This window comes from Electrophorus electricus, chromosome 6 (genome assembly GCF_013358815.1).
Source record: "Electrophorus electricus isolate fEleEle1 chromosome 6, fEleEle1.pri, whole genome shotgun sequence".
Lineage (NCBI taxonomy): Eukaryota > Metazoa > Chordata > Actinopteri > Gymnotiformes > Gymnotidae > Electrophorus > Electrophorus electricus.
In genome coordinates this window covers 26832034-26854533 of record NC_049540.1, presented here as the reverse complement: position 1 = coordinate 26854533, position 22500 = coordinate 26832034, and the positions used below count along the sequence as shown (strand labels likewise).

Below are 22500 nucleotides of genomic sequence, written 5' to 3'. Positions count from 1 at the left end.
TCCTGGTGCGAGACTGAGGGAACGGCCCAGGCATTTATCTCTAGGCATTTGAAACGCAAAGCGTGAATGTCTACCCTGTTCGGCCTCGAACCGCTGAGGGGCTTCCCCATCTACCTATGTGTGGTCGAAATATTCACGCTTTCTGAGATGATTGCAGAGTCAGGCTTTGCACTACACACGAAGGTCTCGCCATCTCCACACACTCGCTTTAAAACTACACACAGCCCTGCACAGCCTGACACATGGGCAGCCAATGCGGCAGCTGTCGGAAATCTGCAAGTAGTTCATGTAACCCTTTCTCATTTGTGAATGGAAGGACACCAGGTGGACGCCGGCCTGCCGACTGGCCCGTTACACTGGGTGAGAGTCAGTAATGGTCGCCAAGTCTGTGGCAAGTCCACTGGAGGAACAGTCCAGACTCCAGCTGTGCTCAGTGTTTGAGAAAAAAACAGCAGAAAATAGTCCATTACAGCACACGCAGACAGTAGGGTTTTTATAAAGGCCTCTGCGGTTTGATTTTTGTACTGAAAGGTAGCCCCGCCCATTCCACGTCTGCCGTGATTAATTGGCTGATGCTGAGACTGCACTACCCTGGCACAACCCCTCCACCCAATGCTGCACCTACCCCACCCTCCACGCCTTCGATACTGAAAACACCCCACCGCCAACCACATCCCTGTGGTACTCCAGCCCACATGGGGGGCACCCTCGTACTCAGTACCTCGTACCTCATTCTGACACTGTTTACGGCTTCTGAAACCTTCGCCTTAAGCCTGGCGAATCACAAACTACCAGACTACTAAACTAGTCCAGGTGCTCAGAAAGCACAGTATTGTTTCGTGACCGGGAAGAACAACAAATGCTCTCGAAGTTTACCTGAGCTCTTTGTCTTTTGAGACACATCGTGCATTTGTTTCCCGTCTAAGCTGGAATGCGCCTCAGAGAGACTGGGAAGTCCTAAGGACACAGGCTGCGTCTCTGGCCACAGCTGAGGGGTTGTGATGAAGAAAACATGTCTGCTTTGTTATTCCACATTCAAATGTGATCCTGGTGTGAAACGGGGAGAGAGAGCACGTCAAGTGTCTGACCGCGTCTCACGTAGACCGTTTTGAGTGTTTCCCTCTGTTTTTCACCATTTGCTAGTTGTTGAAATAGCTCCAAACTACCTCCTGGGTATGTGTTGCGCAGACAGCATATGTTTCCGCGCTCCAGAGAGTGCTCACATGACACACCAACCAGCTTTACGGCCAGTCCCAATTTCGACACACTTCCTCCTATGAAGCTAGGTTTTCCTAAAATGTCAATCATTCTTCCTGTTTTATGAAGATCATATGAGAGTACAGGACTTGAGTACAGGACTTTATGAAGATCATATGAGAGTACAGGACTTGAGAGCCAGAGCTCGGCCCTCGGCGTACATGGCCCTTGTGTGCTCGTCCACTAGTGCGCGTGGCCCTTAGATTGCACAGCTCTTAGCGTACGCGAGCCTTGGTGCACACAGCAGGGGGGAGTCGTGTGCTCTCATCTCTGCGCACGCTCCTGTAACACCTCCTCCCCGTGCCTGCATGCACCTTTTCTCTGCCCTTCTTCTTCCGCCCAGCTCACTCTGCAGCCAAAGCTCCTGGTTTGAGCTCGGGCTGTTTGGAAAGATTTTGACGAGGAGCTGCGTCAGTGAGGGACATCCAAGGAGACGGCTAGAGGGATTTAGGCATCCCTACACAAAAGGCCTGTTTGCAGAGTGTCTGTGGTGATGCTGCCGGAATGTTAATGTTCCACTTTAACAGCAGATTCTCTCTCTCTCTCTCTCTCTCTCTGTCTTTCTCTCTCACTCTCTCTCTCCCTGTCTGTCTTTCTCTCTCTCTCTCTCCCTCTCTAACTCTCATCAGCACCCGTTCGGCACTCGCATGTCTTCGGCTTCAGTTTGAGTGTTCGTCCAGCCTCAGTACCTGAACTGGGTCTTTTATGCATGGCCCATAATGCAGTTTTTGCATTGTGACCTCGAGAAGAAGCAGACGTATTGTCCATCTTAGACAAGGACAAGCGTGTTCCACTGTTCAATTCCAACTTTTATTCAAGTTGCCTCTTCTGAAGTTGCTTCAATGTCAAATTCTTTTTCTTGGCTAAGGAATATCTCTGTACGTTGCTTTTAAAGGCCATACATGATTGTTTTTTTTTAACTCTGAAAAATATTTTTGCGAAGAATGTTATATATATATATATTCCAATTTTTTTAACCCTAAAATGACATTAAAAGGAGTTCCAGAATAAATTTTTTCATTTTCGCCTTTTAACGGTCTGCGGTGTGGGCATGGCATGGTTTGATTGACAGTCTCAGTGTCAAATGTAACGTGGCTTTAACTGTCCGAACCTGGAGAGGTGAAAGGTTGTCTTAGGGGTCTCGGTCAACAGCACAATCCGTGCCGTGTGTAAATACAGCCTAATCAAATTCTCAGTCACAGTTCATAATTTAAGAACGTATCATCTGTGCGTTATTACAGATTGAACATGTTTAAATTAAACCTAATGAGCTAATGAGCTAATCTATCTTATATTCACCCGGTTAACCAGGTCTAGGTAACAGGCTGTGACTATACACCGCAGGAGCTAAACGTGGGGAAGTCATTTCAAAAATGTCTGTGTGTCATATAAAGCTATGAAAATAAGTTTGTAGCTGAGCTAAATTACATTAAATTAGCAAATGTTAGCATGCACTGACATTTTGTTCTATTCTCATTGCTTGCTGCATTATTGAATAAAGTACCAAATGAAAACACATCCCATTGCACCGAGTACATGTGGGTACAGCTGCTGCTATGAGCTCCATAAACTGTTTAATAAAGACAGAAGTATAGCGGATAGACAGAGACAGATGACTGTCAAATATTTTACCCCATTCTAATTTCTACATTCAGCGATACACAGAATGACTAAACCGACAGGAATATTTCAGTATGACCCTGTAAACCACATAAAATACAGATGAAAATACAGATGAAAAAAATGTTTTCATCCTGTGTGTGTGTGTGTGTGTGTGTGTGTGTGTGTGTGTGTGTGTGACTTGCCTGGAATGATGTTTTGACACCCATGGCTCTCTATCTTGTAGAGTTGCTGGTAGGCAACGCCATAATAATGGCTTAAGCAGATGCGGGACCCTCGAACAACTTCCACAATATAACAGCGAGCGACGTTTGTAATTCCAATGAAAGGCTTTTTTGTCAAAACCAAGAATGTCAGTGTTAAATGCAAATGCACGTCAGAAATCAAAAGGTGAACTCCTGTAGGTCAGAAAGGCGTAACAGTGCTGAGTTCTTGATTGACACGTCTTCATGGGGACAGAAGAAAATGACGAGATCTGGCACTGCTACATATATACATCCGCATATATACATCCGCATATATACATCCACATATATACATCCACATATATACATCTTGTTTTTTTTTTTCTTGACTGCTGCAATGCATCACTCATAGGACCCCCGCAACTGCAACAAAAAACCTCATGTTGTACATTGTATATACAATTAATAAATTAAACATTTTGAAAAATTTAGCTGGAAAGCTGCAGGTTTTGGTTTTCCATATCTTTCCAGCTTCTTCCCAACATGCTTTTACATTTACATTTACATTTACGACATTTAGCTGCTTTTAGACTGCTGGGATGCCCTTTTCCCTCCGAGTGCTGAAGTTCAGCCCATAGGAGTTGGACTGGTAAGAGATCACCAAACAGTTTTCCATAATACACTTTACTGTCCTTCCTTGCCTGAATAGCACTTCTAAATTCTAAAGTCTGTTTTTAGTGGTTACCGTGGTGACATAGTAAAGGTCTTCCCAGTTAGTCTCGGTCCAGAAAATCTCTGCTTGGCTCCAGCCTCTTGCACCGTACTGTATGTGCACTTGTGTAAACTTAAGCGTGATTAATCGTAAAGGTTTCGGAGCTGTCGGAATTCCAAGAATGCCTCAGGAGAGGCAGCCGGCAGCGTGGCAAGAAGGGCCGGGTAAGGAAACCCAGCAGACTGTGCCACAGCGACAGTGGGGGCACTCTCGGGGTGAGTTATGGGTGTGAAAGGTCTGAGGTCGGAGGTTGAGTGGGGTTATCAGGCATGGGGACTCACTCCCTGGCCTCTGTGCGGTGGCCCTGGGGCACTTGGAGCGGCACAGCTCACTGGAGCAGGGGTCAACTTCCCTGCGGTGCTGTTTACGTTCCGGCCAAGCACAGACTGCAGGAGCCAGAGTGATGTCATGCTGGGCTAGCACACTGACATGTCTTCAGGCTGATTTGGTAAATGTGTTTTTTTTTTTTTTAATAAAAGACAGGACTTCTAGTAAATTTATCCCCTCTCTCTCTCTCTCTCTCTCTCTGTCTCTCTCTCTCTCTCACACACACATACACACACACACACTCACACGTGCATACACCTGATTTTGAGTCACTGATTAAAAGCAACCACATAATTCAAATGCAGCTATCCATTATGAAGCCATTAACAGATGACATTGTTTTTAAGTTCCACTTGAGATTAGTGTGCAAGAGCAGAACACAAGGAGAGGCTGACTCTGAGTGCAGCGTCGAGGCTGACTCAGCCTGCAGCGTTGAGGCTGACTCTGTGTGCAGCATCGAGGCGGACTCTGTGTGCAGTGTGGAGGCTGACTCGGTCTACAGTGTGGAGGCTGACTCTGCGTGCAACGTCGAGGCTGACTCGGCCTGCAGCATTGAGGCGAGTGTGTGTTTAGATCTTCTGCGGCAGGGTTTAACGTCGTCTTTGAAGTGTCCTTCTGAAGAGAGCCTGTTCTCTGGCTCTCTCAGATGAGCTAAGCTCTGCTAAAACTCCTGCTTCTGTGCCTCTGCACTTCCTTTGTGGGTTCGGGGTGATGCCGTGCTTTTTGCGTGAAGCGCGCTAGCAACGCCCAGATGTTTGTAGCTAAATCACACGCGCAAAGCACGTCCTGTTGCGAGAGGCTCGCGCGCCTCCCCTTGCTCCATTTAAAGTGTCAGACCGAACGTAACGTATTGTCTGAGTCATCCGCTCGTGTGTGGAGAGAGCTCCCTCCCAGCTCCTATAGGGACGCTGCACTAAGTAGAGTCTTTAAAAAAAGACCAGGAGATTTAAAGGCTCAAGTGAGCTCTCTCACTGAGCTTACTGAACTTCCCTGAACCGAGTGTCTCATCCTAGAGAATCTCACCAGCAGTGTGTGTGTGTTAGAGAGAGAGAGAGTGCACGAGAGAGAAAGAGAAAGAGAGAGAGAGAGAGAGAGAAAGAGAGAGAGAGCGAGCGTCGACACACTACAGCATTCTGTAAATATCAGTGTTGGCATTGTTTATGTCTGAAATACACAATGATTCTTTTTGTAAATGAGAAACATAGTGAAGTGTGAGGTGTGGAAAGGTTGAGTGACACTTCAGAGAAGTACTCGAGTGCACACACACACTCGATGCTTTCACTTGAATGGTGTTTTCCGAGCACATTTCAACACTTCAGATGTTCAGCAGGTTTGTGGTGACTCAGCCACTCCCACAGTTCCATCCCTCCAGCAATTAGACGCGCAGGTGCTGACCATCATTGCTTTTTTACTTCCTTTTATTTTGGATTTATTTTGCTTTTGGTTGTTTGTTTCTTTCTTTTTCTTTCTCTCTTTTCTCACTCTCAGTTCAGCTGCTCTGCAGAACATGCTAAAACGGCACATCGGCACACGGCTTATCTCATGCTTGTAATACTTTAGATACGCTTGCGTGTGTGTGTGCGTGTCTGCGTGTGTGTGTCTGCGTGTGTGTGTGCGTGCGTGCGTGCGTGTGTGTGCATGCCTGTGTGTGTGCGTGTGTGTGTCTGCGTGTGTGTGCATGCGTGCGTGTGTGTGCGTGTCTGCGTGTGTGTGCATGCGTGCGTGCGTGTGTGCGTGCCTGTGTGTGTGCGTGCGCGTGTGTGCGTGTGTGTGCCTGTGTGTGTGTGCGTGTGTGTACGTGTGTTTGTGTGTCTGTGTGTGCGTGTGTCTGCGTGTGTGTGCGCACGTGTGCGTGTGTCTGTGTGTGCGTGTCTGTGTGTGTCTGTGTGTGCGTGTGTCTGCGTGTGTGTGTGTGTGTGTGTGTGCGTGTGTCTGTGTGTGCCTGTGTCTGTGTGTGCGTGTGTGTGTGCGTGTGTATGTGTGCGTGCTTTACAAACAATAAGAGAGAGGCGGATAGCATGTGACATCTTGTCAGACACGCCAGCTTTGTGTGAAAACATTAAGCAACCACTCACATCCCCCTTCCAGTTAAAGTCCAGCAAGGCAGGCCTGTCCCTGCTGCTTTCTCCATCACTGAGTGGCTCGGCGCGACCCCTGACCCCCGAGACAGACTGCCAGAGGCTGGAGCTCTTCAGCTGGCTGATGTGATTCGTTTATTTCCCCTCTTCTCTGTTTGTGAAGGGGAGGGCTGTTCTGTGCTGTCTTATTATGTTTTTATTTCTCAAATATGGTGGTGGTTGTCAGGGGTGATTTAGCGCACGGGCTCCCCAGGGCTTCCGCTAAAGACCTCAGAATAACTGGCCTTTTGTTGTTGTTGTTAATGTGAATGGTAAAGTTTCACGCTTACAAACCATTAATTTTTTAAAACTATTTACATCTCATTTATATGACTGAAATAATGTTTTTGTTTTTTGTTTCACAATATCAGGAGTCAAGGTCAGTTAATTAACCAACCCACGAGCCCCACTGGTCTAGAGGTAACGGTACCGGTGACCCCGCTACCTGCGAGGACCTAAAGGAGCGGGCAGAGAGGGGATGCCAACGGCGCGACTACGCCAATGCATCTACCACTACAGGGCCTGTTGTCATGGCAGCAGAGGACAGCGTTGCCTTGGTGCCCAGTTCAACTGCAGTGCAGTCGCTGGTGCTAATGAGCCCTGCTGCGTGGATCCAGACCCATGACCCAGTAAGGTAGACGACAGCGTTCGTGCTTACTGGGCCTAAACAAGGCCAGAATCTCATCAGAACAGAGATGCTGACTCTGCCTCCGGGCGCCAATAAAAGCAGGAAAGGCAAATTTTAATTTTTTTTCTAAACTTTTCTTCAGTTGCAAATTAAGCAACGGTGAATGTCAGTTCAGAGAGTGGCTGGGCTCCTCTCTCTCTCCAGGGACTGGGTTTTGTTTTGCACGCAGTATATTTGGGGAAACGACTGAACATCCAAACCCATTTTGTCAAGGTTACAGGGACTGTAAGCATGCAAGTGTTTGCACATCCGAGCACGAGGACTGAAATCCACAGGAAAGCTCCGTTTGCTTGCATCAACTGTGCAGGACTGTGAGCATCGGCCCCAGGTCGCGCAGAGGGGGGGTCGCTGGTAATTACGTGGTTTTTTTTTGCAGAATGCCGTTGAAAGACCACACCAAAAGGTTTGGGCAGCTTGATCACAGAAACCACTAGGGTATTCTCGAGTTAATTAGCCAGGTCGAGCCTTTTTTGAAAGCCCACAAAGACAAATATGGAAACGCAGGAATAGGAGCAACCTCCTACCGCTCTGGAACTGTGTGTGAGGAAGCTCTACGGCTAATGAGAGCCAGAGTGCTCTGCGACTAGCGTGTGGAGCTGTGATTGTTACCTCTGTGCCTTTGTTATATCAGCCCGGAGGGGACTCTGTTGTGTCGTGTTGTGTTGTGTTGTGTTGCATTTTAATGATTTTATGAATACTACACCTGCCGTGACGCACACAACCAGCCATAACTCCTGGACCCACAGGCAGATTAAATCGCCTCTGGTGGTGGAGGTGGTGTGTGTGTGGGGGGGGGGGGGGCTCTCATAGGGGGCATTTTAACGACCCTCTACCCCAGAACCAGGCATGTTCGTGTGTGGGGGCAAGGGGAGGATTATTGTATTATTGTAGAGAATTGAGCCCATTTAATGCTTCCACCACATATGTACACACACACACACACACACACACACACACACAACATGGAAAGTGAGTTTGAGCAGAGTGAGTTGCATGTTCACTGAAAACAGATTAAACACGTGGCGCATGGCGCGTGGCGTTTGGATGGGACTGAACCAGAGAGAGGAATCAGCATTGTAGGAGCACAGCTAGAGGACAGGTGTGTGTGTGTGTGCGTGTGTGTGTGTGTGTGTGTGTGTGTGTGTGTGTGTGTGTGTGTGTGCTCGTGAGTTTAATAAGGCCCATTTTATGAAGGGGGAGAGAGAATTTCATCATAACTGAAAGTGCCATCTTTGTCATAAACACTGACAGCGTGCGTAAAATAAAAGCGCCGGTGAGCTGGTTAATGCCAGCCTCTCCCGCTCAGTCACTAGCCACCAACGTCTTTCTTCAGCTGCCTCCACCGGCTTCACCGTTATTCAAGGACAACGATGAGCTCCAAAGCAATAAATCACATTCAGCACATTAAAGATAAGTAGCTTTTGTCTACCAGATTCCATCGCTGGGATGTTTATGCGGGGGACTGATGTGCCAGCGGTGTGTGGGGCTGGAGCTCGTCTGCACACATGCGTGCGTGTGCGTGTGCGCACGTGAGCTCTCACACAGTAAACAGCTGGCTTTCATCACCTTGACCTCCCTGCTTGTGTCAGGGATCTTCTTGAAACAAACCATTTGAAATCTGTGAAATTCATAAGACCTTGTAAAACCCTGTAGCTCTGCTTCAAGTACCTTTTTAATTATGAATTTTTGAAGTTCTAAATTGAACACTTGTATGTGTATTCTCAGCCTCGCCACTGGATTGTGCGAAAAAGAATTGTACTGAGGATCCAAGGACCCTATGGATAATTTCCAACCCGCATTCATGTATTTGTTGCTGAGTGTTTACAGTAATTAAATTAATAATATTTTTTTTACCCAAATGAAGAATCTTTCATTTTTAAAAATGTGTATCTCCACTACTTTCCACTTTCTTGCAACCAGATTTTGTTTCTGTGTAGTAGTATTTGTAGTTCTATCATATTTTGAAGCTATTTGGTGCTGCGTTAAAAAATTGAGGGCCACAGATCAGTTTCAGAGCTAAAACCCCACCTTTTAAAATATTTTGACTGTATATTTTCCCAAGAAGGATTATTCCAGTTTCGTTTCAACTTTTTTATGGGAAAATGTTATGTTGATATGGGTTCTTCATCTGTGAAACTGTGGCACTCAGGGGATAGAAATGGGACAGAACTGCATTACTACTACACAGAAATGGGACAGAACTGCATTACTACTACACAGAAATGGGACAGAACTACATTACTACTACACAGAAATGGGACAGAACTACATTACTACTACACAGAAACAAAATCTGGTTGCAAGACCATTTTCATTTCTGAAAATGAAAGATCCGCTGTTTGGTTACAAAATGATGTTTATTAATTTGATTATTCTAAAACATTCCACAACAAATACGTGAATACATTTTGCAAATTCTCCTTAGGGTTTTTTGGATGTTCATTACAAATTTTAACCCAGTCCAGTGAAAAATTGCGACTTAATATACGCATACAAACAATTGCAAAAGTGATTCAATTTAGCTCAGAGGGCCAAGCTTCAAAAACTCATAACTAAAAATGTACTTGGAGTAGAGTTATAGGGTTTTAATAGAAATTAAAATCTAGGAATTTAATACGTCATCTTTTTTTTTCAAGAAAATCCTTGAAATGAACTGGAAGGTCTGACTGAGTTGGATGGAATTCCCTAACGGTAGCTGTGTGCATGCGTGTCCGTCATCCATAGACGAGGATGTTCATTACAGCGAAAGCCACCGTGTATCACTAGTAAAAGAGGCATGCGTCTGTGTGTGTGTGTATGTAAACTAGATAGTAAATCTAATCTTCTCACATGCAGTCCATCGTCCTCGTGGTGTGTGTGTGTGAGCCCAGATTGCGCCGGGGCAGAGACCTGCGTTGCTGTGGCTCCCGGGTCGCGGGTCATCGTCACGCCGTGCATCGCCAGCACTCTCGTCCACGCGCAGGCGCATTGGTGCCTGGAAGGTGGTGCACTGGTGGAAATGATCGCATCCCTGATGCAGTCCAGCTCAGAAATGAGATAATCGTAGTGCGAGAAGTGTGTGTATCACGTCATCGTCTGACGCACGGTACAAGAGTGTTTCCCTAGCTCCACGTAAAGTGTGTGACATTTTATTATTCATGCTTTTTTTCACGTTTGATTATAAAAAAGATGCTGAATGAACACAGTACTTGCTAAGTTAGCATCTTTGCGGAGTTCAGCGTGTGTGTGTTCAGTGACAAGTACATGGTTCTCGTCCTTTAGGTCGCTGTAGAGGGGGCTTGTTTCCAGGCTTGGGCACCCCAGAAAATGATCTTTTTCTCTTTTTCTCTCTGCCCCGCTGCCTGTCTCTCTCTTTGACTGTCTCTGTGTTTCGCTCTCTCCTTTTTCCCTAAACATGGGGAGATGGGTCGGTTAGTAGCTCACACCAGTCACCTGAAGCCACTGTCACCATGGGACTGTAGTTGTTGTGACGTTACAGTGGGACTGTAGTTGTTGTCATGTTACGGTGGAACTGTAGTTGTCATGTTACAGTGGGACTGTAGTTGTTGTCATGTTACAGTGGGACTGTAGTTGTTGTCACGTTACAGTGGGACTGTAGTTGTCATGTTACAGTGGGACTGTAGTTGTTGTCATGTTACGATGGAACTGTAGTTGTTGTCATGTTACAGTGGGACTGTAGTTGTTGTCACGTTACGGTGGGACTGTAGTTGTTGTCACGTTACGGTGGGACTGTAGTTGCTGTGACGTTACAGTGGGACTGTAGTTGTCACGTTACAGTGGGACTGTAGTTGTTGTCACATTACAGTGGGACTGTAGTTGTTGTCATGTTACGGTGGAACTGTAGTTGTTGTCATGTTACAGTGGGACTGTAGTTGTTGTCATGTTACGGTGGGACTGTAGTTGTCACGTTACGGTGGGACTGTAGTTGTTGTCATGTTACAGTGGGACTGTAGTTGTTGTCACGTTACAGTGGGACTGTAGTTGTTGTCACGTTACGGTGGGACTGTAGTTGTTGTCATGTTACAGTGGGACTGTAGTTGCTGTCACATTACAGTCAGACTGCAGCTACCACTACATGCATGCGCTCTGGTGTGAACGTTGGATAATAACGTCGGATGGCACATTATTCATGCAGTTTGTAAGCAGGATATGATGAGGTGGTGATGATCAGTGATTGAAGATGATGGATTGCTGTGGATTGTAGTTTATGCCTCCCCAACCTACTCTCATAAATCTGTGTGGAAACGCATAGCGGCCTTTGTGGGACGTGCATGTATGAACAAATCTCCCCCTATGTCTGCATAAGTTCAGCCAGGCACATTTTTGGCTCGGGTGTGTTTTTGTAAGAAGGGAGGGAAAAAAAACCCACAAGCCTCTCCCTATTCCACTGTCCTGTTAAATATTTTATTGCAGCTGTCCTAGCATAGAACATTTGCACTGGCAGTGTTGAATGTGAATAAATGATTCTGGGGACACATCCTGCTATGAGTTCTTCCCTATACACCAGAGGGGGGGGGGGATGGATGAGTGAGTGTGTGAGTGAGGGAGTGAGAGAGAAACAGGGAGTAGGGAAAAGGAGAAAGAAGGGAGGGATATAAGATGGGGAGGGAGAGAGTGAGGCTGCTAGCGTTCGTAAAGGGAGTAGGTCCTGTGTGAGGGCTGGACCCTGGTTATCTGTCTAAACAGTATGGCTGGGTTTCTGTGCGTATATGTTACAGCTGAACTCGCCGATGAACTCCGTCAGCAGCTCCGAGGACATCAAGCCCCCCGTGGGCTTAAACGGGGTGATGAAGGTGCAGGCTCCGCCCCCCGGGACCCCCATGTCTCTCACCAAGCACATCTGTGCCATCTGCGGCGACCGCTCCTCGGGTAAACGCTCGCAAACGCACGCCCACACGTACACACGCGCGCGCACGTGCTACCAAAACTGCCGGAAGGTTTGTACCCTCCCGAGCCTTCACCACAAAGCCTCCGGCCCCGCACGTCTGCCCTGACGGCCGCGCTGTTGCCCACAGGTAAACACTACGGCGTGTACAGCTGCGAGGGCTGCAAAGGCTTCTTCAAGCGCACCGTGCGCAAGGACCTGACCTACACCTGCCGAGACAACAAGGACTGCGTCATCGACAAGCGCCAGCGCAACCGCTGCCAGTACTGCCGCTACCAGAAGTGCCTGGCCATGGGCATGAAGAGAGAAGGTACGGCCCGCCGGGCAGCACCACCGCGTTAGAGCTAGCAGGAACCGCCAAAATGACCCGCTGCTAGATCTGAGGAGCCACACTGCTGTGGCACCGGCGGAAAAATGGAGACAGGTCGTTGGGTTTTTTGTTTTTTTTTTAACCCCGTTCACCGCTGGTGGAGCCGCGCTTATTAACGCGCGGCGGTGATCAGGCGTTCGGTCAGGCATGGGTCTCACGAGATCAGCGGCAACGTGTGTCCGAGCGTCCTTGGAAAACTGGTGTCCGTGTGACGGGAGTCTGCGTAGGTACTGGAGGGAGGGCTTAGCTGGGGATACTTGGGGCTTTACATAGTGCTGAAAAATCAGCGTGGATTAACAGGAGTTTTCACTTTGCTTCCAAGAGACATTTTGCTGCAAACGTGAAGAAGCCTCGTTCCCCTCCCTCCCAGATTAGAACCCCAGGCAAGAGAGAGAGAGATGAGATAGAGAGAGAGGGGGAGAGAGAGAGAGGGAGCAGAGATGAAAGAAGAGAGTTGGGGAAGAGGCGTATCACTGTAGAGGAGGAGGACATTAGCACTTTTAACACACCAGTCACACCCGTCCCCATGAGAACGAAACAACGGAACGTGCAGCATCGCTCAGTCAAAAGAGGATCGCAACACACACCCCTGAAACGTTGATCTGGGAGTGTGTGTGTACCCTCGCATTTGCCTGCGGGTGAATGATGCGTTTAGAGGATTGAAACGTTTCGGATAGCCGTTTTTAAAATGGGCTTGTGGTTTTGACAGAGACTGGCATCCCTGTTCTAGGTGTGTCACCAGCAGTGCTAAACTTTCTTCTGTCCACATATTCATGCCCTTAGGAACATACACATACAAATACATATACACACACGCGCTCACATGCATCCGCATCCACATACACACGCATTAACACACACACACACACACACATACACAGAAAACTTGCGCTCCTCCTGATATCTGGATAGCCTTTACCTGCTGTCTTATACAAACTGCCTTCCTACATTCACACATCGAAAGTAACAGCTCGCGCACATCAGACAGCAGCAAGACCAGGGCCCTTGTGACAGAGCCATGATGGCCTCCTGTGCATTAAGCCCCTCCCAGTGCCATGTGCTGCACCACGCCCCCGGCACAACCAAGCAAGGGAAACCACGTGCACGGTGGGCCTTGTCAATCCCTCGCTCGGCCACGCCCCTTGAGCCAGACTCCGCCTTTCTCTTGCGCATGCTGTGTGGGGCCAGGTTCTGTTCTAGGATATGACCGTGCACTATTGGTGTTTGCTTCTTGCGGTGCCAGTAACACACACGCGCACGCACACACACGGTCGCTGGAGGCAAGGGAAAAGTCAGGCTGGCTAGTTCGAAAAAGAGCCCAAATGAAACTGCAGTAAAAACAGGATTAAATGAATTTATCCTCTTCTCTTTCTCCGGGGGAAATAAAGCTAACGTGATTTCAGCCCCCTTTCACCTCTGCCTGACTCGCAGAGGAACATTCTACCCTTGGGCTGACCTCCAAAACCAGACGGCAGTCTCTGAAAAGTGGAGCCCCACCTCCCCTGTTCTCCTCTGCCCCGGGGCCCCATTCACCAAGCCACTACTGTGATTCAGCTCTGAGGAAATAGCAGAGGATAAAAGGAAACAGAGACTGTGTGATGTGAATGCGTGTGTGTGTGTGTGTGTGTGTCTGTGTCTGTGCGTGTCTGTGTGTGTGTGTGTGTGTGTGTGTGTGTATTTCAGCATGTGTGCAGAGGGGGCCATATTGCGAGAAGGTTTCTGGAGGTTTGTGGATAACAAGAACACCTCACATGCAGACACAGACACCTTCAGAGAGAGAAAGGGGGTGGGGGGGGTCCACAACCCTAGAGGCTTGAGATGTGGTTATATCTGTCTTGGTCACAGTAAGCCTGAGCGTGTGCTCAGCACTCTAACCCACTTCCTGCTACTCTGGTGGAGTGGATCAAACACCTGATCCCTTAAACTAAACCAACTGATTCAGCAGCCTCAACACACACACACACCCACACACACACACACTGTGTCTAACACACACACTCCGCTGTCTACAATGACACACACTCTGCTGTGTCTAACATCACACACACTCCACTGTGTGTAACACCACACTAACACCAATCTCGTCTAACAAACACACACTCCACTGTGTCTAACACCACACACACTCCGCTGTGTCTAACAAACACACACTCCACTGTGCCTAACACCACGCACACTCCGCTGTGTCTAACAACACACACACTCCACTGTGTCTAACACCACACTTTACTGTGTCTAACACCACACTAACACCACACTCCTCTGTATCTAACACCACACACACTCCACTGTGTCTAACACCACACTTTACTGTGTCTAACACCACACTAACACCACACTCCTCTGTATCTAACACCACACACACTCCTCTGTGTCTAACACCACAATCCAAGCAGGCCCAGGGCAGCAGTTGTTTTGATCACTCTAGAAACAACTGTTTCCGAAGCAGGAACCTCAACCACAGTTCCCTGTCATAGTTACGAAAACTACACGACAATAAACTACTGAAGATTAAACACTACTAAACTACTGTAGACTACAAGCGACAAAGCTGCAGGCAGACAGGGGGGCCTTGGTATGTTTGTGTTTGTGTGGGCGGGTGACTGTGTGTGCATGTGTGTGTGTGAGCGCACGTTAGCGCTGACCTTTTGAGCAGCGGTAGTGACGGATCCTTGTGGTGTTACGCGCAGCTGTCCAGGAGGAGAGGCAGCGGGCCAAGGACCGCAACGAGAACGAGGTAGAGTCCACCAGCGGCGCCAACGAGGACATGCCCGTGGAGAAGATCCTGGAGGCGGAGCTCGCTGTCGAACCCAAGACCGAGACCTACATCGAGACCAACCTGGGCGTGCCCTCCAACTCGGTGAGCAGCGTATCAATGCCCCTCCCCTCACTCCGCTCCAGGCTCTAAGCCAAACAGAGGCTTCACCCCTGCTAGGCACCGCGTGCAGCTTGGCAAGAGGGTGGCACTACGACGTAGGAGGGCGGAGGCTTTCCTTTCCGGAGCCGTTCGGTTTACGAGTTTCCGGGGTGGGGGAGGTGTGTGCTGGAGGTTCGACGTGTGTGAGGGACAGAGAGGTGTCCTACCAAGTGGTCCTGCCAGGATTGGAAGTGAAAGCAGAAGTACTTGGGCTTTGCTGTGTGTACACGGTATCCTTTGGGGAAGATAGAGAGGACAGAGAGCATTGCTGACTCCGGAGAGATGGCAGCAGACCTCCACTAGGGGGCGTACTCCCACACCATCAACTAGGCTTATGCAAGAGTTGTTTATCCCAAGCACATGAAACGTTTCAAAAGAATAATCGCTTGGGCGGAAACATAAAACAAAAAAATTAACCATGACCTATGACAAAGAAAACGAGACTTTCCCCTGGCATGCTGGACTGTGTTCCTGTGTGGTGTCCTCTTGGCAGGCAGCCTAAGGGTCCGATTCCTTCTCCCCCCTTCTGCAGCCTCTCTCCCATTCGCCGTCTCAAGTCTCGAGTGCAGCCCCCCCGAAGTTCCCCTCCGCTTTTGGGACGCACTGCCCCGTGCGCTAATGAATCACAAGCCCTCGGTCTGGGGTAAAGCCTCTGTAAAGGCCTAATGGCTGGGGTTTGGTCAGGCTGAATAAAGTCTGTTTATCTAGCGTTATTTAGCGTTAGTAACTGGCCTTCTCTGACAGAGTAAATACAGACAGGCCCAGTCATGCTGTCTCTTACTTGGCCCCGGGGTCTCTAATTTGCATTTTGTTCTCTTCTGTCCTCCATTAGTGATCTCTGCTGTTCTTTCAGTCTGTTAGTGGCAGGGCTTTCACTAAATATGTCATAACTGAGCGTTGTTTACTCGTCAGCTTATTGTTCCCATTAGTCTGGCTGAAATGAGCAGTTTGGGTCAGTTTGCCACCAAAGCTGACGAGCTCGTGCGCCTCTGCACCCCTCCCCTCTGCGCGCACATCGCCACCGCCGCAACGCGGTTGAAGCAGAATATAAAACATTAAAACATTTTCATCTCCCCTCCTTTAGTTATGAAAATTTCATGGTACCGCATGCAAGCGAGGCATTTTCTGCACGAGCCCAGGAAGAGGGTTCGGACGTGAATAATGCAGGCCGAACGCTTCTGATTCGCCTGCAACGGAACGAGCCACAGTCGTCCTGGATTACTCAAAGCGATTCCTCGAACCCAAAACCGAGGCCATCGGTCCTACGGGAGAATCTCTCCTCCTCCTGCTTGGCAAATCCTTCACAATGAAACACACACACGCACACACGCACGCACACACGCAAGCACACACAAAAGTTGGTATTGGCCATTTCCATACCTCCCCTTCGCCGTATTCTGCATAGCTTACTTACGAATACAGACTTCTAAAGATAGACACGGGCTTCTGGGAGCCAGACGTGCAGCCTGCCCATGGGACGTCTGGTCAGTGTGTGCGACCCCCGCTGGCATGGAGCAGCACAAGGGCCCTGACGCCATCTCACGACCTGTCAGACAGCTCTCTGTGCCTGCCGCCATGCCAGTCAGGGACGTGGGAGAAAGCAGGTCAGGGTAAACACTGCTGCGAGAGGCGTGCATCATTCATGAGCGTTGCCGCGTTTAACTAGAACTCTGGGAGTTGTATTCTTCAGAGGGGAACTGGCGGAGGTACTCCGTTATAGCCCGATTTCCAGTGCACGGCCGCTATGCGAATTAATTATCTGTTTGTTTATACATTTGAAAAGAAACATCACAGAAAACTCTCATGGTGAGGAGAGTCCCTGATCTGATGCAGAAATAGGTTGTTTTTTTTCCTTGTGTACATGCCTCCCAGGGGCTAGTCAGGAGAGGGCTGTGTGTGGCTAACTGTTTCGAGTTGCTCCCCCTTGTGTTTGAAGTGCTGTTGAGAGTCCGTGGTTTACGCCAAGGATTGAGCGATGGAAGACTACAGCTTCTCACGAGAGACCGCACGTCCGAATCCCTGATCCCTGAATTGATTTCCGGAGCGTTTTTTTTTTTTTTTCCCTTTTTTGTGCCTTATTTACTGCTGCTTAAGGTGTGGGGTACACAAATGGGGCTGGAATGTACAGGAGAGTGAAAGTGAGTTTAGCCCAAGTGAAGGTTGTAGGCAACCCCCAGGCCAAGGGCAGGACTCTTATTTCTTTCTTTCGTCAGTTTCAGTCTTTTTTTGCAACACGCTCCTTTTAGTCTGTGTGCCCCATTAAGGTTACGCTGTGTGCGCTCGAACGCAGCAGTGACACATTGAACCTCAAATTTCCGTGGCACCTCGTCCTTTCACACACACACACTGGCCCTGCTGTTCCCCCGGTCTCGCTCCCTCTCACACTCCAACACCTCTCACCTTCCGTCTTCAGAAATAAAGTACTAACCCCACTTCACCCCCCCACCACTCCCCAGCACCCTATCACACACGGGTCTCCCGTGGCCGTTTGTCATTTATTTCGATTGCGGCCCGCTCTGCGGGGGAGGGGAGGACGCGCTAATAGCTTTGCGACGCATATACCCTCCTCGCCGCCCGGCGCTTCGTAAAAACGATGGCCCCATTTGCGTAGGTTTTCGCTGATGATTAATCTTAGCATTCAGACTGAAGCCCGTCGACGCTCGGGGGTCCGTGAGGGGCAATTTGTGAGTGACAAGGGCCGGGGAAGATGGGGACACCGATGAGTACCCAGCAGGAAATGCTTGTCTGGACGGGCTGGGTTTCCACAGACGCCTCTATGCAGGTATTTCCTGAGCAGTCCAGGGCAGGAGTGTTGTTTGCTTTCCCTTCCTGTTCCCTCCTGCACAAAGGGGATTACTCACCGGTGTGTGTGTGTGTGTGTGTGTGTGTGTGTGTGTGTAAGGCAGTAGAGTTGTCAGGAGAGAAGTGCCAAAACCAGCCACCCCCCACACAGACATGCAAAAATGTGCAGAAGCAATTGTCAGAGCAACACTCACTCTAAACGACCTCCTCTGCTGTAGTGTGTGCACGTTCACTTACGCGTGCACGCGACCAAACGCGAGCACAGCACGGTCAGACGGTAACTACTGTACTGCTCAGGCCATGCAGGTGTAGGCCGGGTGCTCAGACTCGTGACTGCAGAGCTAATGCTAACCGCCCCCACCCCCACCCCCCACAGCTGATGGGGTGACTGTGTGTGTGTGTGTTTGCACTCTGCAGCCCAACGATCCCGTCACTAACATCTGCCAGGCGGCGGATAAGCAGCTGTTCACACTGGTGGAGTGGGCCAAGAGGATACCACACTTCTCCCAGCTGCCCCTGGACGACCAGGTTATCCTACTGCGAGCAGGCAAGGGCACGCATGTGCACACACACACACACACACACACACACACACACACATGCACACACACTCACACTCACACACACACACACACACACACACACACACACAGACACGCACACACACTCACACTCACACACACACACACACGCACACACACACACAGACACGCATGCAGGCACACACACACTCATATCCGTAACCTCTTATTGTAATACAAAATTAAGGAACTTAGTAGCTTTCCTTCCAGGAGCAAACCAGCTTGTAAACCAGCTTGTAAACCAGCTTACACAGGCAACAGGTTACGTGAAGACACACTGGACCTAATTAGGAAATTTCGTCACTTTCTTACAGTTAAGATGAAGCTTTTATCACATTTATCACAATTAAATCATTTTTCAAAATCCAGCACCAGGATTAAAAAGGTAAATACTTCAGATGTCCTGTCTGACCCATCCCAATCCCATCCCACTCAGGAATCTTGTGAATTACCAAGTACCTTACCAGCCCCACTGTGTGAGACTTGAAGGAGGTTGTACAACGTTGTAGCTGTAGTCGTAGCTGTAGTTGTAGTTGTAGCCTTAATGCCATGGGTCTTCAGGTTGTGTGTAAAGCCCGTGTGGATGGTGCTGTGTTTCTCAGGCTGGAACGAGCTACTGATCGCCTCCTTCTCGCACCGCTCCATAGCCGTGAAGGACGGCATCCTGCTAGCCACGGGACTCCACGTGCATCGCAACAGCGCCCACAGCGCCGGGGTCGGGGCCATATTTGACAGGTCAGAGGTCACGGCTCTTTAACATTTCCGAGTTCGGTTTCATTTTTGGGGGGCGTTTTCGTTTTAAGACTAAAATACACAGCGGTGGACCAGAAACGGTGTATTGGACTTGGTGATCATTTGGGTTACGTGGTAGTGGACTGCTGCTGTCTGGCAGTGCTGTGTCTCTCAGAAGAAGGGCGTTTCAAACACGGCAGAGCAAAGACACAATTAAACTTTTCATGTCAAGGGCAGCCGAAACACCTTGACATTTCTGCCAGCCGAGTGTGAGAGAGTGAGAGAATGTGATAGAGAGAGAAAGAGAGAGAGAGGTAGTACTGGAGAGAGGGAAAAGGAGAAATACAGTGTGTGATGGAGAGAGGAGGGGAGCGAGCACTTTTATCAATTAACATCAATATTCATTGAATATTCACCCGCACGGGTGACAGGGGGTATTACCCAGGAGATGGGAGCCAGTCAGACAGAAAACGTGGATTTGCACATACGTGTGTCTGTGCTCACTGTAAACACCTTCCTGTGCTGCTCACAGCAGCAATAATGGTGGGACTAAAGGTTCAGACAGCGCACACAGGTTCTCATAACCCTGCAATGAGGCACAAATAACACACCTTTGACCATACAGGGTCATCAGTGGCTCTTTATTATGTTGTTAAGCATATCACAGTTGAGATATATAGCCGTATGTTTGCATAACCATCACAATATAACGTTATAATCACAACGTGCAGTGCTGGCCCAGTGGCAGCTCAGCATACGCGGGGATCTCTGGACTCCACGTGTGTGTTAACACAGCTCCATATTAAGATGAACAGGAGCTGGTCCACTTCAGTGGGGGGTGTTGGGGGGGGGTGTCACCCCTCCCTCTGTCTGGGTTCCATAAGGCAAATGGAATTAAAGTGGGTTAGGGGCAGGAATGAGCCTGTTCACTGCGCCAGTGAGTGCTGATTGACCCGGTCACTTACAGGGCGACCCGGTCACTAAAGGGTGACCCGGTCACTTACAGGGCGACCCGATCACTAAAGGGTGACCCGGTCACTTACAGGGCGACCCGGTCACTTACAGGGTAACAGTGCCACCTTGCTCTGCCATAGCAGTGTGATGCCATTATGGAGATCTTGGAGTCTAAGGGTTACAGTCCAATCATGAACGTCCAGCTATTCCTTGCAAAGTGGACCAGCCTCACCAAGCAGTGAACCATCATGTTGATTCTTGGGCGTTTCTTCCGCCGGATGTATTTGAGCGTGTGCGTTTGTGTGTGTGTGTGTGTGTGTGTGTGTGTGCGTTTGTGTGTGTGTGTGCGTTTGTGTGTGTGTGCGTGTGTGTGTGTGCGTTTGTTTGTGTGTGTGTGTGTGTGTGTGCGTTTGTGTGTGTGTTTGTGTGCGTGTGTGTGCGTGTGTGTGTGCGTTTGTGTGTGTGTGTGTGTGTGTGTGCGTTTGTGTGTGTGTGTGCGTGTGTGTGTGTGCGCGTTTGTGTGTGTGTGTGTGCGTTTGTGTGTGTGTGTGTGTGTGCGTGTGCGCATGTGCGCGTGCGTGTGTGTGTGCGTGTGTGTGTGTGTGCGTTTGTGTGTGCGCGTGTGTGCGTTTGTGCGTGTGTGCGTGTGTGTGTGCATGTGTGTGTGCGCGTTTGTGTGTGCGTGTGTGTGTGTGCGTGTGTGTGTGTGTGCGTTTGTGTGTGTGTGTGTGCGTTTGTGTGTGTGTGTGTGTGTTCTCCTCTCCAGGGTGCTCACTGAGCTGGTGTCTAAGATGAGAGACATGCAGATGGATAAGAGTGAGCTGGGATGTCTCCGGGCCATCGTGCTCTTTAACCCAGGTGAACATCTCAACTCCTCTGCAGCCCAAACCCCAACATTACTGCCATTAGTTCTTTAGACACAATGGAGGCGACACGCGTGTACAAACAGAACAACGGATAGAAGGTCTCACACAGAGAGGAGGTCGTTAAGAGACGCTCCATGTCTCTGCCGTGTTTTCGCCCAGCTGGGCTGCCGTGGGGGTGCTTGCGGGACTCAGCGGTTTGAATTTCCTCCTAAAGGAAGCGAATTCGACTTGGAGGCCTCCCTCTCTGCCCCACCACCCCGCGTTTACTCCCCCCGGAATCGGAAGGGGGCTCTGGGCCCGCCCCGCTCCGCCTCCCGGCACGGCCCCTCATCACTTCATGCACGGCTACTGTGGGCAGTCCGTCCCTCCGCAAGCTCTCTGTATCTGTTGGTTTATACACCCAAATTACTGCTCCCACTCTCCCAATTAGGCGCTCTCCGAGGAGGACCTATACGCTCACTGACTTGCACACCGGAGGTTTTGTGGAGCAGACAAACACGTGTGTGCATGTGTGCGTGCGTGCGTGTATGTGTGTGTGTGTGTGTGTGTGTGTGTGTCTCAGTCCTGCTGCTGCCGCGTTTACAGTCTCTGGTCTTGGCGCGCAGGTGCTATGCAGAGCGCATGCCTTGTCTTCTGCTGTTTAACACTCGCTTGTCTGTTGTCACGTGGTCACACCTATACCCGCACACACACATGCACAAGTGCATATGGAATTGTGCGCGCACACACATCCAAAAGCACTTTTTTTTTTTAAGCTCAGACATGGAACAATGAGTGAGTCATGCGCTTCATTAAATCAGCTTTCACGCTACATGGGTTTCCCCATAATACCATGATGTCATGTTCATACACTCCACTGATGTTGAAGACAACAGGGGCTCGTTGGATGGAACATCACAGGAAACAGTGCCGGAGGAACAGGAACGACGTGCTGAGTTCCAGTCAGTCATCTGTTATTTTTTCCAGCCACTCCATAAGCAGTATGAAAGCCGACATAAATGACTACTGCTGTGGCCACCGACTCTTTTTAAACGTACCACATATGCATCGCGTTTAGTTTGCATGATAAATCTGCCTTGTCACATCCTGCTATCTAACCCACAATGCTGGTTGGTTATGATGTCATCTGGTGTGAAAGGTTATATTCATTTTTTTATATTCATACATTGCTTTCAAAGGACACACCAGCGGGACATAGTGAAATGTTCGTACAGTGTCAGTCTGAAGAAAACTCTGAAGTAAACTCATGTACTACATGGGCGTATTGAACAGTTAACACGGTTATGTTGTAAGCTGCTATGGGGTGAAGGCTTCCTCCACCAGTATGGTACTTATGGTACTTATGCCACACTGCATACAAGATGCTTCCTCAATGTATTGATGATTGCAGTTCATGAGAGATCGTCAGATAGTCCACACACAGACAG

The 22500-nt window shown here is 49.1% G+C and overlaps 1 protein-coding gene across 3 annotated transcripts in view; it reads left to right on the top strand.

The window, feature by feature from the left end:
* Positions 1-22500, top strand: part of rxraa (retinoid X receptor, alpha a) — an 87703-nt gene that overhangs the window by 61831 nt on the left and 3372 nt on the right. For 2 of the 3 annotated variants that reach the window (XM_035527167.1, XM_035527166.1), the window contains exons 4-10: positions 11685-11835; positions 11982-12161; positions 13905-13946; positions 14912-15081; positions 18358-18487; positions 19124-19256; positions 20974-21065. In XM_035527167.1, coding sequence (XP_035383060.1) covers positions 11685-11835; positions 11982-12161; positions 13905-13946; positions 14912-15081; positions 18358-18487; positions 19124-19256; positions 20974-21065 — 898 coding nt within the window. The remainder of the gene's footprint in view (positions 1-11684; positions 11836-11981; positions 12162-13904; positions 13947-14911; positions 15082-18357; positions 18488-19123; positions 19257-20973; positions 21066-22500) is intronic. The other variant, XM_035527168.1, reaches the window with a different exon arrangement.